Raw genomic sequence first — 16,692 nt, 5'->3', positions numbered from 1 at the left:
TCAGACAAATTATTGGTAGGCCTGCTGCAGCCTCTGTCAACTTATTTGCTAAGAGAGGGAGCCAAAAGCTGGAGGATGGGGCTCACACTGAACTAAGGAGTGCACGCTCGAACCTGTGCGCGTTTTCACAGTGCCCGCCAGGGGGCGCCCGAGGCTGGCGCGGGCTAGGACAGGGGGCCTGGGGCCCGCCCTGCTCGCCGCTCCTAGCGCACGCGGCCCCACCCGTCTCACTCCACTGCGGACAGGACAGAGCTCGGGCTGCTTGCTCTGCGCTCCCCAGATCCCTGGTGAGTGCTCCCCAAATCCCACCTCTCACCCTCGCTCCCCTCTGTAACAGTCTGTGCACTCTCCGTCCCAGTCGCTCCCAATTCCCACACTCCAGGACTACCCCCACCCCTCCTCAAATCTTCCCTCAACCTCCTCAGATCTCCCCAGCCTCTCTTTAGTACTCCGTATAGCCCCCTCCCCCTCCCCCTCCCCCAGTTCTCCCAGTCCCTACCCAGCCTTCATCTTTGAAGACTCCCCCTTTGAAGTGGCCTTCTACCCTCCACACCCATCTCTGCTCCCCTTGGTCCGTCTTGCCACCCAAGAGCCTTCTCTTGCCTCTCGAAGTGCATAGACTCTTCAGCCACCCCTTTTTGAGATGCCCCTCAGCTGCCTCCCTGCCTGGGACATTTCCAGGGTTCCCTCTCTTCATCTATGTCACAGGTTCTTCCGTCCGTTATTTCTCCCACCCCTCCAATCCATTTTCTTTCCACTCTTCCCTTTTCCTTTAAGTCACAATGATTTTATATTTTGATTTGCAACGTTTGGGGTTTTGTTTGTTTGTTTTGATATTTAAATTGTCCCATCTTTGAGTCAGATATGGTGGCACACTCCTTGAACCCCAAGATGTAGAAAGCAGAGGCAGGCAGATCTCAGTCTAAGGCTAACCTGGGCTACATAGGTCCAGGTCAGTCAGAGCTACATAGTGAGAATGTAGGGGGCGGGGATGTCGGAGAGGAAGCTGGTGGTGGAGAGTTCACTGAGAGTCAGAACTGGCTGCTCTTCCAGAGGTAGAGGTAGAGGATGGTCCCGAACTTCTAATCTTGTGTCTGCCTGCCTAGTGCTGAGATTACAGATATGCACTCTGCCCTACATGGTAGCTCAAAACCATCTGTTACTTCAGTCCAGGGGAATCCAAAATTCTTTTCTGGCCCCCAAGGGGCCATGAACATGGAACACAGGCATACATAAAGACACATAAAATATTTTTAATAAAAGAAAAAAAAAAGGAAAAATTGTCTCATCTTTGGCTAAGGAGAGCCATTTCAGGCTGAGTGCTGGGTGGCCTTTGAGCTGACTCAGACTGGCTTGTTCCTTCCTAACCTCCAAGCCCCAGGCCCAGCCCCAGCCCCAGCCCCAGCCCCAGCCACAGCCACAGCCACAGCCACAGCCACAGCCCCAGCCACAGCCACAGCCACAGCCACAGCCACAGCCACAGCCACAGCCACAGCCACAGCCACAGCCACAGCCACAGCTCTGGGACAGCTGCTCTTCTAAGGAGCCCTCCATTCTTTCTGTGAGGAATGACAGTTAGAGACTCCAATCTGACCAAAAGCTGGCTCTTCAAAGTCACTAAAATAAGCGTCTACCTATGGAGCAAGGGGAGAGACTATTACTGACAGCCAGGAGATGCATCAACCCAGACACCACAGGCTCGTGAAGGCATTGAGGCACTACAGAGAGCACGGTCTGGCTTTAGGGGTGCTCACTACTGCAAGGTTGGTGACAACTTTCCCCCTAAGCTTTGAGGCCTAACATGGGAGCCCAGCTGGAGTGCTTTCCAGCTCGATGAACCCGTGCAAGCTACTGATGCCTTCCTGAGGCTCAGTTTCCTCCGTGAAACAGTGTGGGTAAGGTTGAGGAATAGCTGGGTTTGTAGAGTGCTTGCCTAGCCTGCTTGAAGCCTGAGGTTCTAGCCCCCAACTCAGGATAAAAGTCAGCATGCCAGTGCACATCTGTAAGCTCAGAGCTAGGGAGGTAGAGACAAGAAGACCAGAAGGTCAAGATTATCCTCTGTTCAAGTGCATCATGAAATACACAAGACATGATATCAAAAAGAAAAGACCGCCGGGCATAGTGGCGCACGCCTTTAATCCCAGCACTTGGGAGGCACAGGCAGGTGGATTTCTTAGTTCAAGGCCAGCCTGATCTACAGAGTGAGTTCCAGGACAGCCAGAGCTACACAGAGAAACCCTGTCTCGAAAAATCAAAAAAAAAAAAAAAAAAAAAAGAAAAGACCTAATATGGGGGTAATGGTAGAGCCACCAGGTAGTCATGAAAATTAAGGGAGCTGGCACAGGGTTATGAGTGTGGCTCAGTGATTAAGAGTCCCTGCCTAGAATCCCCCAGTGAGGGGCCGGGGGCGTGGCTCAGTGGTAGAGCCCTGCCTAGAATCCCCCAGTGAGGGGCTCAGGTATGGCTTGGCTTTACTGTGTTTGCCTAGCATGCTCAAGATTCTGGGTTCTGTTCTAGCATCACACCCCAAATATGAGCTGGCACGGTGTCTGGTTTATAGTTTTCACGCATCTTTCCAATGACAAGACTCCTCCTGGCCTGGGTGCACCTAGGTAGCCTCTACAGCCTTGTTTCTCATCCCTCTGGCACTGCATCCCCACCAGACAATTCTCAACTCCCAGCCCCCAAGAGCCTGTCCCACCCTTGGGCCTTTGTACATACCATCCTCTGCGTAAGACCTTTGTCTTGCCTGTGCTCCACAAAGAAGCTCAGAAGTCAGCCTTTCCCAGGCCTTTGCTGACCCCGTGGTCAGTTTCCCATGCCCCCTCTGGATGCCTGGAATTCTGCAGGTATCACTAACTGTTGGGTGCCCAGGCCCTCAGTTGTGGGCTCTGGTTGGAAGGCAACTGGACTTTATGGCTCTTATCTTGGATGATAGCTCCTGCAGCATCGAGCGAGCCATGTCAGTGAAGATATGTTTAATGATGGTCATGTGATGTAATGATGCACGGATTTAGCAATGACTTTCTTTGGATGCCTTTTGAGATAGGGTCTTACACGTTGCCCGGTCCAGCTTTGAACTTCTGATCTTCCTCCCTCAGCTTCCCAGGGTCACAGATGTACTTAACTATATCCAGCTCAGGGATGCATTTCTTCCCCAGCAGTTCCTTCCTTTGCTATAGTCTCTCTTATTTTTCAAAGCACTTCCTCTTCTTGAACCCAGACAGTCTCATGCTAGCCCCTCCCCCTCCGTCTTCCTATCACTGGCTCGGCCTGCTCCTCCCAGTATCTATAGCCATACTCTAGCAGTCTTCCATTGTGTTCCCCCCTCTTCTGGCAGGTGAGCTCTCCACCTTGTAGTCTCCTTGGGTGACCCAGTGGGCATCGAAAGTCACCATGTTCAGCTGGCTGAAGAAGGGCGGGGCCCGGGGCCAGCGACCTGAGGCCATCCGCACCGTGACCTCATCCCTCAAGGAGCTGTATCGCACGAAACTTCTTCCCCTGGAGGAACACTACCGTTTTGGGTCTTTCCATTCACCGGCCCTTGAAGATGCTGACTTCGACGGCAAACCCATGGTGCTGGTGGCCGGCCAGTATAGCACCGGCAAAACCAGCTTCATCCAGTACCTTCTGGAGCAGGAAGTCCCTGGCTCCCGCGTGGGTCCCGAGCCCACCACCGACTGCTTCGTGGCTGTCATGCATGGCGAGACAGAGGGCACCGTGCCCGGAAATGCTCTCGTTGTGGACCCAGAGAAGCCCTTCCGCAAACTCAACCCTTTTGGAAACACTTTTCTCAACAGGTGTGGAAACTGCCAGCCAGGAGGGGGGCGAGGGACGTCTGTCTCAGAATACTTCTGTCCTTCTCAGCTCCGATACTCTTCTTTCTGCCTACTTCTTTCCCTTCCTGCGCCTGCCCCCCTCCCCTATTGGGGCCTGGGCTCCAATTGTGCCTCTGCCGCTGAGTGCTGGGCAGCCTTGTTCAAGTGACTTAACTTCTCTGTGCCTCTTATGTTCATCTGGAAAATGAAGGTAACAACAGTAGTGATTTGGGATAGTCCTAGACACAGATAGTTTTATATAAATCCATTGATGCCTCTGGACTTTCTTCTTTCCTGGACTTCTGTCCTCTGCACCTACCGTTCTTTATGGTACCATTAGTGTCCCTTCTTCATATCTCCTTTTGCCCTCCTTTGCGTTGACCCCTGACCTTCTGTCTCCCCATATCCCAGGTTTATGTGCGCCCAACTCCCCAACCAGGTCCTGGAGAGCATCAGCATCATCGACACGCCTGGCATCCTATCAGGTGCAAAACAGAGAGTGAGCCGTGGTGAGTGAGGAGGAAGCCCAGGCTGAGGGAGGAGGCTGCGCCCCCCCCCCCCCCGCCCCACTCGTGTCTTGCGGAAGAGGCTGGTGTCTATACACACAGGTCTGAGGGAGGAGGCTTAGGCCTGGACTTCACTGTGTACAGGAGGTGGGCAGAGCCTTCACCTTTAGATTTAATAGAGGAGACTGGGGCCTCCTTTGGTTGTCCCTTTGCAGGCAACTGGAGCTACAGAAGACAGGCATTCCTTCCACAGGACTGGTGGTAGGGCGGGGAGACACGAGTGAACACATGCGAACAGGCTGCTGCCACATGTCTGGGCGGGCCAGGAGGGTGGAAAGAAAGAGAAGAACAGGGACAGAAACTGAGGGTAAGGGGCAGGAGATACTCAGAGTCCAGGAAGAGACAGGGTTGGGCAGGGAGGCCCTGGGCCCCATGCTTGTCCCTCTGAGCTCCTGGCTCAGAGGTTGGGCCACAGATGAAGCTGAGAGGGAGAATCTGGGTGGGGGCCAAGACCTGGCCTGGAATTTATAAACAGCTGTGCAGGGGGAGCGGCGGGGAGTAAATTCCAGCAGAGCCTCCAGTGAGCACATCCCTACCCACTCTGCCTACCCTCTTAGTCCCGCTCCTATCCCAGTCTCTGTCCCCTCCCCCACACCTCCCCCATTCCAGTATCTGGGTCCAAAGCCCCTCTGTCCATCCCTGACACCACCCTCATCTCTAGGTCTCTGCCAGGGAATTAGGGCAAAGGAGGCAACAGTGTGGGGCAGAGGGGACCCAAGGCCAGGCGGGAGGCAGGGCCAGGGCAGGGCTTTGGCTCCAAAAGTGCCAGTGCCCCTGGCCGCTATCCAGCAGAGCAGCCCCGAGGGAGAAACACAGGAGGCAGCTGCAGAAACGGTTGCAGTGCTCTGCCAGCTGGAGGTGGGGGGAGCAGCGGGGAGGAATTCCTGGTGTGCTTAGCCCTTGGGTTGGGCCTAAATGATGGAGGGAGCCCAAGGCCCCAGCTTCCACAGGAGGTGAAGAAGGGTGGGGATGGGGATCCCCTTCCTCTGGCCCTGGAGGCATAGGAGGTGGAGCCTGTCTGTCCAGGGGGACTTGTGGGGGTGGTGAGAACTGGGGAAATCCTGGGAAAAGTAGTGTGTGATGGGTGTGGGCTGTGTGTCTGTCTGTGGTGGTGTGTGCTGACAGGCGTGCATGGAAGCCATGACTCTGAAGTAGTGTGAATTGATGGAAGTACCTCTAATTGTGACTAGTTGTGATTTTATGTGATCTGGAGAGAAGGTGTGGGGCAGGGGGACATAGAGGGATACTGTGAAGCTGTTTTATTGCAGTGTTGGTGCCTTGAACACAGTGGACAAGCATGCCACGCCCCCAGCCCCTCACTGGGGGATTCTAGGCAGGGGCTCTACCACTGAACCACGCCCGCAGCCCCTCACTGGGGGATTCTAGGCAGGGTCTCTACCACTGAGCCATGCCCTCAGCCCCTCCCTGGGGGATTCTATGCAGGGGCTGTATCAGTGAGTTACATGACTTACGAAGTGTGTGTGCACACGTGCATACACATGCATGTCTGAATCTGTCTTCGTCTGTGTGAGTTATACTGTGCATCTTGAAAGGTGTAAAATTGCCAGAGAGAACTAACTCATGTGGCAGTGCACATTCTAGTGCTGAGAAAGCTGGGACGGGAGGATTGTGACTAGTTCGAGGCCAGCCTGGACATCACGGTAATAACTGCAGCACAGTGTGTGTTCAAACGGGTCTCCATACTAGAGAGTGCACCAATCTCTCTGTTTGTGATGGCATACCCATATCTGTGCAGGTCCCAGACTCTGACATAAATACGTGTCTGGGAGCCTGTGTCTGGCTCCAGGAGACTCTGATGTATCCAGGCTGTTTGATGCTGGGTGTGCACTGGCAGAAGTGTGGCTGACTGCCTGGGGAAGCTTGCCCTGGTGTGACTGTTGCCTGGAGTGTCTCTCTGGCACACCTCCAGTCTGGACTCTGATATATATTTTTTTCATTTCCTTGTTTTTGACACAGAGTCTTGTTCCGTAGTTCAAGCTGGTCTAGAACTCACTATCTGTTCCAAATTGGCCCCCAGCTGGTAGCAATCCTCCTACCTCAGCGGTTCTTGCAGTGAGATGACAGGCATGCACCAGTGCCCCAGGGCTTTATTCCTTGAAACTATAACTTACACAAGCCACCTTGTATTTCTGTGCCTCGGTTTCCTGCCTGAGAATGGGGAGGATGCTGTAGGGACTTCTGAGAAGGGTTAAATTAGCTGCATGGGCGCCTGGGTGATGGGCAAGGAGAACTGTTTTTCTTGGGTGAACATCGCGTCTCTGCCACGTCTCCATTCCCATGCTGACTCAACCTCCCTGTCCCTTCTCCCTCCCTTTCTCCATCCCTCCCTTCCTCCCTCCCTCCCCCTCTCTCTCAACCCCATGAGACACACTTTCCAAATCCAGGCCAGGGTGTATGTAGATGCTAGTGGGGGGAGGAGAAGCCCAGCTGCTGCCCCTACAGTGACCTGGCCCTTCCTTCCCCAAGAACAATGTCCTTGCCCTTCCCCTCCCACCAGCAAGGACCAGGCTGCCCCTGAGCCTTTGTTTGGGGGGGGGGGGTTGATTAGCAGCTATAGCTACTGAAGCGACTCCTACTCTGTTGCCTCCTGTGTTCATGGCTTCTGTGTCTCTGTTTCCTCAGTTGGAGAATGGAGTCATAAATTGCTTGCTTATAATTGTGTTTTGCCAGATGAGTGAGTCTGTTCTACCCCTGAGCTCAAGTCAGGACATCAGTGATGGTCCTTTATCCTGTCGTTTGCTGGCTCTATAACATCTCCTCCAGGAAGTCCTTTTAGATCCACACTTAGGCCAGGTCACAGGACTCTAGGGAACTCTCCACAGCTTCCAGGAACCTCACATCCTCTGAAGATGAATTCGTCCCCTGACTCTAAGGGCAGAGTTGGTGTCACCTCAACCTCCCTTTCTGCTGGCATGATGGCACACACCATTTTCAGTTTTTCCTAGAGATAAGCTCTGTTTTTTATGTGTGGTTGTTTTGAGACAAGGTTTCTCTGTGTAGTCCTAGATGTCTTAGAACTCTGGCCTTGAACTCACCAAGATCTGCCTTGTGCTGGACTATAGGCAGCCTCAACCGTGCCCTAGCCTGCCCTTTTTTTTTTTTTTTTTTTTAATTTTAGGGGATAGGCAAGTTCAGAAAGATTAAGCTGTTTGCCTAATATAACACAGTAAATGGGGGCAGGGCAGTGATTCCTGACTGGCAGGTCAGGGGTAGGTCTTACGCTCTCAGCTCTCTAAGCTTTGCTCATCAGTGAATGCAGTAAGGGAATGAGTAAGGGTGAGAAGTACCGAAGGGCATGAATGAGAGAATGAATGAATGAGTGAATGAACGAATGAGGGAGGGACTGGATGCACACAAAAAATCGCATGTGTATGCTGGCAAGAACAGAGCACTGCTGGAGAGATGGCTCAGTGGGTAAGAGTGCAAATTGCTCTTGTAGAGGAGCCAAGCGCCATTTCCAGCACCCACGCTGGGCCGTTCACACCACTTGTCTGTAACTTTACCTCCAGGGAATCTGACATCTATGGCTTCCATGGGTACCGGCACTCATGTGTACAACACCCTCACACACACAGGTGCACAGAGACACACACAGACACACACACACAAACTGACACCCACAGATACCTATACACACAGACACATACAAAGACACACACAGGTACATATGCATACACACAGACACACACAGACATACACACAGACACATAAACACACACAGACAAACAGACACACAGAGGAGCAGACAACCACACAGATATACAGACAAACACAGACAGACAAACACAGATACATACATAGACAGACAGATAACAGACACACAAATATATATGCATCACACAGACACAAACACATAGACACACACACAGAAGCAGACAGACACAGTCACAGACATACACACAAACACACACAGACATACACTGATACCTAGACATACACAGATACCTACACACACACACACACACACACACACACACACACACACACACATGAAAATTGACCTAGCACTCAATTGCTGTCACATTCACCAAGTCCCAGGAAGGGCTCTTGTCAGGGGCATGGCAGGTGCTATGAGTGGGCTTATAAGTACTGGGAGTCTCTTTGAGATCATTTTAGCATTTTTCTTTGTGACAAGGTCTAATATATAGCTCTGGGTGTTCAGGAATTCACTCTGTAGACCAGGCTGGCTGGCCTCAAACTCAAAAGAGCCCCCACCTGCCTCCGCCTCCTGTGTGCTGGGATTAAAGTTATGCATCACCATCTCTAGCCACTTAGGAAAATTTGAAAAGTATGTGTGTACTGGAGGTCTGGCTCTGTGGTTAGGAGCACTTGCTGCTCTTGCAAAGGACCCAAGTTCATTTCCCAGCCACCCATGTCAGGTAACTCACAACCACCCAAAATTCCTGCTGCAGGCAGTCTGTATGACACACTCTGGCCTCTGTAGGCACCTGTACAAATATGCACAGACAAACCCACACAACCCCCCCATACACACACACAAATGACAAAAATTTAAAATGTATATAAAATTTGTATGCATATGTGTACTAGTGTGAATGTACACATGGATGCAGGTGTCCAGGAGGCCAGAAGAGAACACTAGATCTCCTGGTATTGCAGTTACAGGAGGTGGTAAGCTACCTGTGATGGGTGCTGGGCACCAACTAAACTGGGGTCTTCTGGGGGTGCAGTGTGTTTTCCCAACTGCTGAGCCCCCAACTTTAGCATCTAAAAGTATTTTTATCAAACTTTATTTCCCGTGTGGCTATAGGTGGGAATATGCCACAGCATATGAGAGGAGGTTAGAGGACAACTGCAAGTCGTCCGCTCTGAGCTGTCTTGCAGGCCCCACGCTTCAGGATTTTAACTGCCCATAAATACATCCGTGTTAAAACAAATCCCTAATGTCTGCCTAGGGAATGAATGAAAAAGCCAACGATATAGGAACCAGGAGGGTAGAGGGGTGAAGGTGAGACAGTGAAAAGGGGTGGGGGCATGGTTGCCTCATATCAGGAAGCCAGAAGGCTTGAGGGTCTAATCAAAAGCTTGGTGCTGAGAAGTGGCAGTTATGGGACACTCATGGAGGCTCCGGGCTATTTGGCATACACAGGAATCACAAAGTTAACGTGAGCAGCCGGTCAGTGGTGGCGCATGCCTTTAATTCCAGCGTTAGGGAGGCAGAGGCAGGCAGATCTCTGAATTTGAGGCCAGCCTGGCCCACAGAGTGAGTTCCAGAATAGCCAGGGCTACACAGAGAAATCCTGTCTTGAAAACAAAACAAAACAAGACAAAACAAAACAAAACAACAACAACAACAAAAAACATTCTGAGCATGTGTACCATCCAGTATCAGCTCAAAAGAACTGTTAACTTTGTCCCCGTCTCTTGCTTGCTCCAGGCTACGACTTCCCAGCTGTCCTGCGCTGGTTTGCTGAACGCGTGGACCTCATCATCTTGCTCTTTGATGCCCACAAGCTGGAGATTTCCGATGAATTCTCGGAGGCCATCGGTGCCTTGCGTGGCCACGAGGATAAGATCCGCGTGGTACTCAACAAGGCAGACATGGTGGAGACACAGCAGCTGATGCGCGTCTACGGGGCGCTCATGTGGGCGCTGGGCAAGGTGGTGGGCACGCCTGAGGTCCTTCGCGTCTACATTGGCTCCTTCTGGTCCCAGCCGCTCCTTGTGCCGGACAACCGGCGTCTTTTCGAGCTGGAGGAACAGGACCTCTTCCGTGATATCCAAGGCCTACCGCGCCATGCGGCGCTGCGCAAGCTCAACGACCTAGTGAAACGGGCGCGGCTGGTGCGGGTGAGCACATCGGGTCCGCCGGAGGACCCGGGGAATTTAAGGGAGGGTTGAAAGGGAGATCAAGAGATGAGGGAGGAAGTCAGGAGGCTGTATGAGCGCTGAAGGAAACTGAGGAGGAATTGGGAAGGACTTTGTGAGTCTATGGAGGACTGATGATAGTAGACTTAAGTTGGAAGCCTTGAAGAGATTGGACAGATTTATCTTTTCTCCTTCTTTTCTGCTTGTGCAGTTAGGTAGGCGCCACCTAGGTCCCAGATCAGTTAATTCTCCTGCTGGATTGGTCTGGTGCAGCGTGGACTGAGGGAGGGAGTACTGTGCAAAGGGTCCCTCTTCCACCATTGCCCTGAGTTTGCATGTTTCCTTCTTTGACCTCCTCGCTCTCCTATTCCACTAAACAAAAGCTGAGTCCTCTTGGTGACTGTCTTACTTTTCTATAGCTGTAGAGAGATGCCACGGCAACTTATAAAAGAAACCATTACTGATGCTCATGGTTCCAGAGGGTTAAAGTCCATGACCATTGTGATGGGGAGCCTGGCAGCAGGCAGGCATGGTGCAGGGGCAACAGCTGAACATTTAAGACAGCACAAGACAGAGAGAGCAGGAGAGTGCTAACTGGGAATGGTGTGGTCCTTTTAAACCTCAAAGTCTACCCCCCATAACATACCTACTCCAACCAGGCCATGCCTCTAAATCCTTCCCAAACAGTTCCATAAACTGGGGACCAAGTATTCAAATACATGGACCCAGGAGAGTCAATTCTGATTCAAATCAACACAGCCTTTCCCTACCTCCTCGCCTCTCACTCCCTTCCCATCAGCCACTGCACTTCACACTGCCCTCAGTCCTACCTCAGGACCTTCGAACTCAACTGCTTGCTCTTCTGGGTAGCCCTTGACTTTGCATATGGCTCACTCAAATGTCACCTTCTCAGGAAGGTGCCACTCCTTTAATGAGCGTATCTGCTCCAGATTTACTCCTAACCCTATTGTGATATCCCCCCCCCCCACAGCCCCATGTTGTCATCTCATATGAGCCTGTCAGGGGGCCTCCTCAACTCCACACTCAAGTCCTCAGATACCTGGCATCTTAGAATTCCTTCAGTGAGTGTCTCCAGTGCCTGGGTCTGAATTGCTCTGTAAATATTTATGGAATGAATGACACTCCGGGGAACTTCAGCTTGAACAAAGTCACTTCTGTGCCTAGCCCTCTGCTGGGACATGCCGGGGATGCAGCAATGGCCAGGCCAAGGCTGTTCTTGCCCTCCCCAATGGGGCTCTAGGTCTGAATGCCCCAGGGCGGTTTCAGGACCCAGTCTTTGCTGGAGAAGACAGACAGATCCATCCCGTAACAGTGATAGCCAAGCAAGGCCCAGTCTCAGGGCTGGGTGGAATCAGGAAGGTTTTGTAGAGGAGGAGGGCCTTTGATAGACAGTGAGACTGGGGAGATGGTGGGAGTCAGAGCACTGCCGAGCCTATGGATCTTATGATTTTTTTTTAGGGGTACCAGGGAGACACAGGAAGGTTTAGAGCAGGACGACAGGATTGCACTCAAGCTGCCTCCTGGAGAGAGGATTTGTGTCTAGGAAGAACCTAGTGGGATGGAGGACATAGTCTGCCTCAGGCTGGGCTCCAGAGAGGAAGAGGGGGCCAAGGGCTTTACTTTTAGAGCCGAGTGTGGCATTCACAAGGGAGGCCGCCAGAGAGGAGGTGGAGCAGGAAGCTGGGCAGAAGAGGCCAAGAAGGTTCTAGGTGGTAGAAGCATCCGAGGTGTGGTTTAAGGAGCTGGAGAGGGGTGAGTCACCACCTCCAACCCCACCGCAGGAATCCTCTAAGGCAGCACCAGGTACCCAAGGCGACTGCCCCAGGCAGCCAGAACTGTCCTTAAATCCCCACCGACGTCTCCCTTTCCCAATTCTTTCCTCCTGTCCATGCTCTTTTCCTAGTCTTCTCTCTTCCCACCTCTCCCTTTCTCCTTCTCAGTAACCCCTGGCCCACCGTCACTCCCCCTCTGCAGGACACTCTTGGGAAGCAGAATTCAGAGCTGGGGCCCGCGGCACCGGGACCAAGGAGCGGGGCCGGACACCTGGCGCCCCGGCCAGGAGGGAGGTGGCTCCGGAAACTCAGGACAAACCCCGGCGTCCGACCCGCGCCCCGGCCCTGCCCACGCCACCCCCTTATCTCTTCCTGCCACCTTCCCATGCTTCCTCTCTGGAAAAGCCATCAGCGCTCCCGCCTGCCTCTTTCTGCTATGGAAGCCATGGCAGGACCTCCCCTACCACGGTCCTGGCAGACTCTGTCCTCCCATTTGGGCCTCCCTGGAAGGCCACGCCCCTTGAATAACAAGCCACGCCTCCCCCATTGCCAGTCCTTGCCCATCCTCAGGCCGAGCCCCTCATTTGCCCATTCTCTCAGTCAGAAGCTTCTCCATTAATTCACTTTAGCAGGCCACACCTCCTCCCCATTGGCTCATTCTCACTGGCCACATCCCCACACATCCTTCCTCATTAGCCTGCTTTGGTAGGTCCTGTCCTTCCCAAGAGGCCCACTATCTCAAACCCTAACCCTCCCGTTGGTCAGCCATTCCTCATTGCTTTCCCGGCAAACCCTGCTCTTCCTTACTGTCTTTTTCTGCTCAACCATGCACCTTCTCCATTGACTCCTGGTAGCAGGCGGTGACTTTCATCCTGACCACACCCCTACTCTGATTGGCCTCTCTGACCTGTAGGCCATGCTTTCCTCTAGTCCTGCAAACTCATCCCAGTGCCTCTCTCTGTGCCTCAGTCTTCAGGGTTGGCTCTGACCAAACTTCATGATGCCACCCCACTTTGTGAGCACACCCTCCCACATCCCCCTCACAAATGACTCAGACACACTTGGTCCGGTCACCAATAACAGCACACGTGGCTTTAACCTATCTTGAAAACGCTCTCCTTTGTTGGCACAAGGCCATTAAGGCCAAAAAGCTGCTCATTAAGGGTCCTTGATAACCCACCCCAGTGCCTCAGTTTCATATCTGTACAAGGCAAGGCGTGGATGATCGCTCTGGCTCTGCCCGTTGGTGGAAGTATAAACCACTAGAAGGGGCGATTCCAGAATGCTGTATGCTTGCAGACAAGATCTGGAAAGAATTTAATTTTTTTAAATCACTGTTGAATGTTTTTGATTATTTTATTTTATCCTGTGTGAGCATGATATATGTGCTGCACATGCATTCATATGCCACTTTCTATCTATTGAGGCCAGAGGACAACTTGTACGGGTTTCCTCCTTTCACGTGTGGGTCCCAGTGACCCAATTCAGGGTTGGGTATGAGCGTCTTTACCCCTGCCCATCCATATCCTTGATTTATTGTTTCTCCATCTGAACATGCATTTTCAATGATGGAGCTGGTTGTAAACAACAGACATGCCTGCGGTTCATTATTCTGCCACCCTCGATTCTTTTTCAATAACTTATGAGAATGTAGTTCAAAGGTTCTCAAGTTCAGTGGTTTATCCCACAATGATTTCCTGAGTGACACTGTGCATATTGTCCCAGGACTGGAGACAGAGGAAACAGACAAGGCCTGGCAGAGCTTGTAGTCTGATGGAGGGAAACAGAGTGGTTAGATAAAATAACGATGGCTCCCGCCCAACTGTGAAAAAGACAGGCTGGAGATAGTCAGATGGCTATGACACGGGCACTCTTCACGGACGAACTCAGTGGGACCACTGGGACAGAGCTCCTGGCAGAGAGCATGGCCATATGCAAAAGCCCTGGGGTGGGGTAAAATGTTGACGTACTGGTCGTTGAGAAATACGGTGAGCAGTATACAACGGGGAAAGACAAGGGAGAGACTGTGGGTGCAGCTGCAGCAGTCAGTCAGGGAGGGGAGTGGGTAGCTGTCGAGATGCTCAACAGTTTAGAGCACTGCTGCTTTTCTAGAGGACGAAGGTTTGGTTCCCAGCATCCACATGGCTGCTTACAATCAGCTCTGACTCTAGTCCCAGAGGATCTGATGCCCTCTTCTGGCAACTGTGGGCACTGCACACACATGTGCTCAGACATGCAGAAAAAACACCCATACACAAGTAAAAGTTTTTAAATGCAAACCACAAATTGAAGTCTTTCTAACCTCAGCATTCAGGAGGCTGAGGCGGGAGGATTGCTAGTTTAAGTCCAACTGAACTTTTTTTTTAATCTTTGGTTGTTGTTGTTGTTGTTTTTCAAGACAGGGTTTCTCTGTAGCCCTGGCTATCCTGGAACTCAGAACGCCTGCCTCTGCCTCCCAAGTGCTGCGATTAAAGGTGTGAGTCGCCACTGCCCGACTCTTTTTTTTTTTTAAGGTTTATATTTATTTATTATATGTACATACACTGTAGCTGTTGCTGTCTTCAGACACTTTTTCTTCTTTCTTTGGCCCCGCTTGCTCTGACCCAAAGGTTTATTTATTTATTATATGTAAGTACACTGTAGCTGTCTTCAGACACACCAGAAGAGGGCACCAGATTTCATTACGGATGGTTGTGAGTCACCATGAGGTTGCTGGGAATTGAACTCAGAACCTTTGGAAGAGTTCAGTGCTCTTAACCGCTAAGCCATTCTCCAGCCCCAGTATTTGCTTGATGATGTCATTTGCTCTTGCAACTCAGGAGTGGTGGACACAGGCCATCTTTGTTTGAAGGCTTCCATGGGATGGGTGGATTTTGGACATCCTTTTCCAGAGCTAGGCACAGCTAAGGGCCACTTGCTCTGGGCTGAGGCCAAGAGCCTTGGAGGGACCATCAGGCTGTGAAGCTGGATAGGAATGCGAACCAGAGATAGGCAAGTCCCAGCTCTGGGCTGGTATGTGGGTGTGGCCAGTTTGCACGAACTTAAAGCTAGGAGGAGCTAGGATGGTTTAGCAGAGAGGGGAGCTTAGGTTGAATTAGATAAGACAATAGGATTTATCTGCCTGTCACAGAAAGTGAGGTTTCAGTCAGACATGGTGGCTTCAAGCTGCAAGCTCAGCATTGAAGAGGCTGAGGCAGGAGGATGGTTGCAAGTTTGAATCCAGTCTGGGGTGCGTAGTGCATCCTTCTCTCACAATCCCAAGAGGAAAGCTGTGCCTGGGGATGCACACTTGTCATCCTGAACTCAGGAGGTGGAGGATGGAGGACCAGGTGTTCAGGGCCAGGCTGGGTTAGAGAGACCCTGTCTCAGAGAGAAAGGAATGCAGGTTCCCAGGCCCTGCCCACTCCCAGCCTCCTCCTGGTGACTGTACTATGTATGCCCTTCTGCAGGTACACGCTTACATCATCAGCTACCTGAAGAAAGAGATGCCCACGGTGTTCGGGAAGGAAAACAAGAAGAAGCAGCTGATCCTGAAGCTGCCTGTCATCTTTGCGAAGATCCAGCTGGAGCACCACATCTCCCCTGGAGACTTTCCTGACTGCCAGAAGATGCAGGTGCGGAGCCATTCCAGACAGGGAGGCAGGGTGTTGAGGAGAGAGTTTCCTGGGGGTTCTGAGAATGGAGCCTAGAAGGCTGGAGGGCTGTGTGGCATTTTCATCCAGGGGGACCTGGCTTTATGAGTTAGGGCCACAGAGTGCAGAGAAAACCTATAATAGTAGTTAACATGGAAGTTACTTTTTGCCCTTATTAAGTCTCCAGACTCTACTCAGGGTCAGGCAACCTACTATGGAGCCTAGGACCACTATATTTCTCTTCCATGCCTGCCCATGACCAAGAGTTCTCATGGTATTAATGGCTACAGGAGCTCCATTCATTGTGCCTGCATTCCAGACAGCAAGAAGAGCAAGAGAAGCTGGGCAGTGGCTCAGAGCTTAAGAGCACTTACTGCCCTTGTAGGGGTCCTAGGATTCAAGCCTTACACCCACATTGAAGTTCACAACCATCTATAACTCCAGTTCCAGGGGATCCAATGCCCTCTTCTGACCTCAACAGGAACCAGATATGCATGCTCTTTCAGAGGACCCCGATTCAGTTCCCAGAATGGATGGTTCATACGGTGGCTCACAACCATCTGTAACTCCAGTTTCAGGGCATGTGATACCCTCTTCACGCCTCTGTGGGGTTCCTACATATGTGCAGTACTTATGTTGGAACCCATACATACATTTGTGCTCATACACAAACATAAAAATAATAAATTTAAAAAAACCAAAATGGAATTGTAGATTAAGCTATTTTACATAACCACATACAGCTTGTGGGTACCATATTAAATTGGATAATGCAACTCGTGCTTAAAGACAATTGGCTGGAGCTTAGTCACACGGCCAGCTGGCTGTCCTGCATGCTAAGAAGTGTAGCCTTTCCAGGCAGGCGCTCAGGTGATTTAGCACACCCAGCTACTCGGAAAGCTGAAGCAGGAAGATGACAGATTGAAGGCCGGTGTTCACACCTTATAAAGACCATGTCTCAAACAGTTTAAAATCAGAGAAAGAGAAGTGGTAGTACATACATGCTTGTGATGACATTTGTAAAGTGAAGGCA

The 16,692-nt window shown here is 51.6% G+C and overlaps 1 protein-coding gene across 2 annotated transcripts in view; it reads left to right on the top strand.

The window, feature by feature from the left end:
* The first annotated feature begins 171 nt into the window (after window positions 1–171).
* Window positions 172–16,692, top strand: part of Ehd2 (EH-domain containing 2) — a 20,573-nt gene continuing 4,052 nt past the window's right edge. The window contains exons 1-5 of one of the 2 annotated variants that reach the window (NM_153068.3): window positions 172–287; window positions 3,341–3,800; window positions 4,230–4,327; window positions 9,804–10,216; window positions 15,477–15,641. In NM_153068.3, coding sequence (NP_694708.2) covers window positions 3,397–3,800; window positions 4,230–4,327; window positions 9,804–10,216; window positions 15,477–15,641 — 1,080 coding nt within the window. In that variant the 5' untranslated portion in view covers window positions 172–287; window positions 3,341–3,396. Of the gene's footprint in view, window positions 288–3,309; window positions 3,801–4,229; window positions 4,328–9,803; window positions 10,217–15,476; window positions 15,642–16,692 lie in introns of both variants that reach the window. The other variant, XM_011250582.3, reaches the window with a different exon arrangement.

Source organism: Mus musculus, chromosome 7, assembly GCF_000001635.26.
Source record: "Mus musculus strain C57BL/6J chromosome 7, GRCm38.p6 C57BL/6J".
In the NCBI taxonomy this organism is placed as follows: domain Eukaryota; kingdom Metazoa; phylum Chordata; class Mammalia; order Rodentia; family Muridae; genus Mus; species Mus musculus.
Note: the sequence above shows the minus strand (reverse complement) of the source record. Positions and strands in the feature narration are given on the sequence as shown.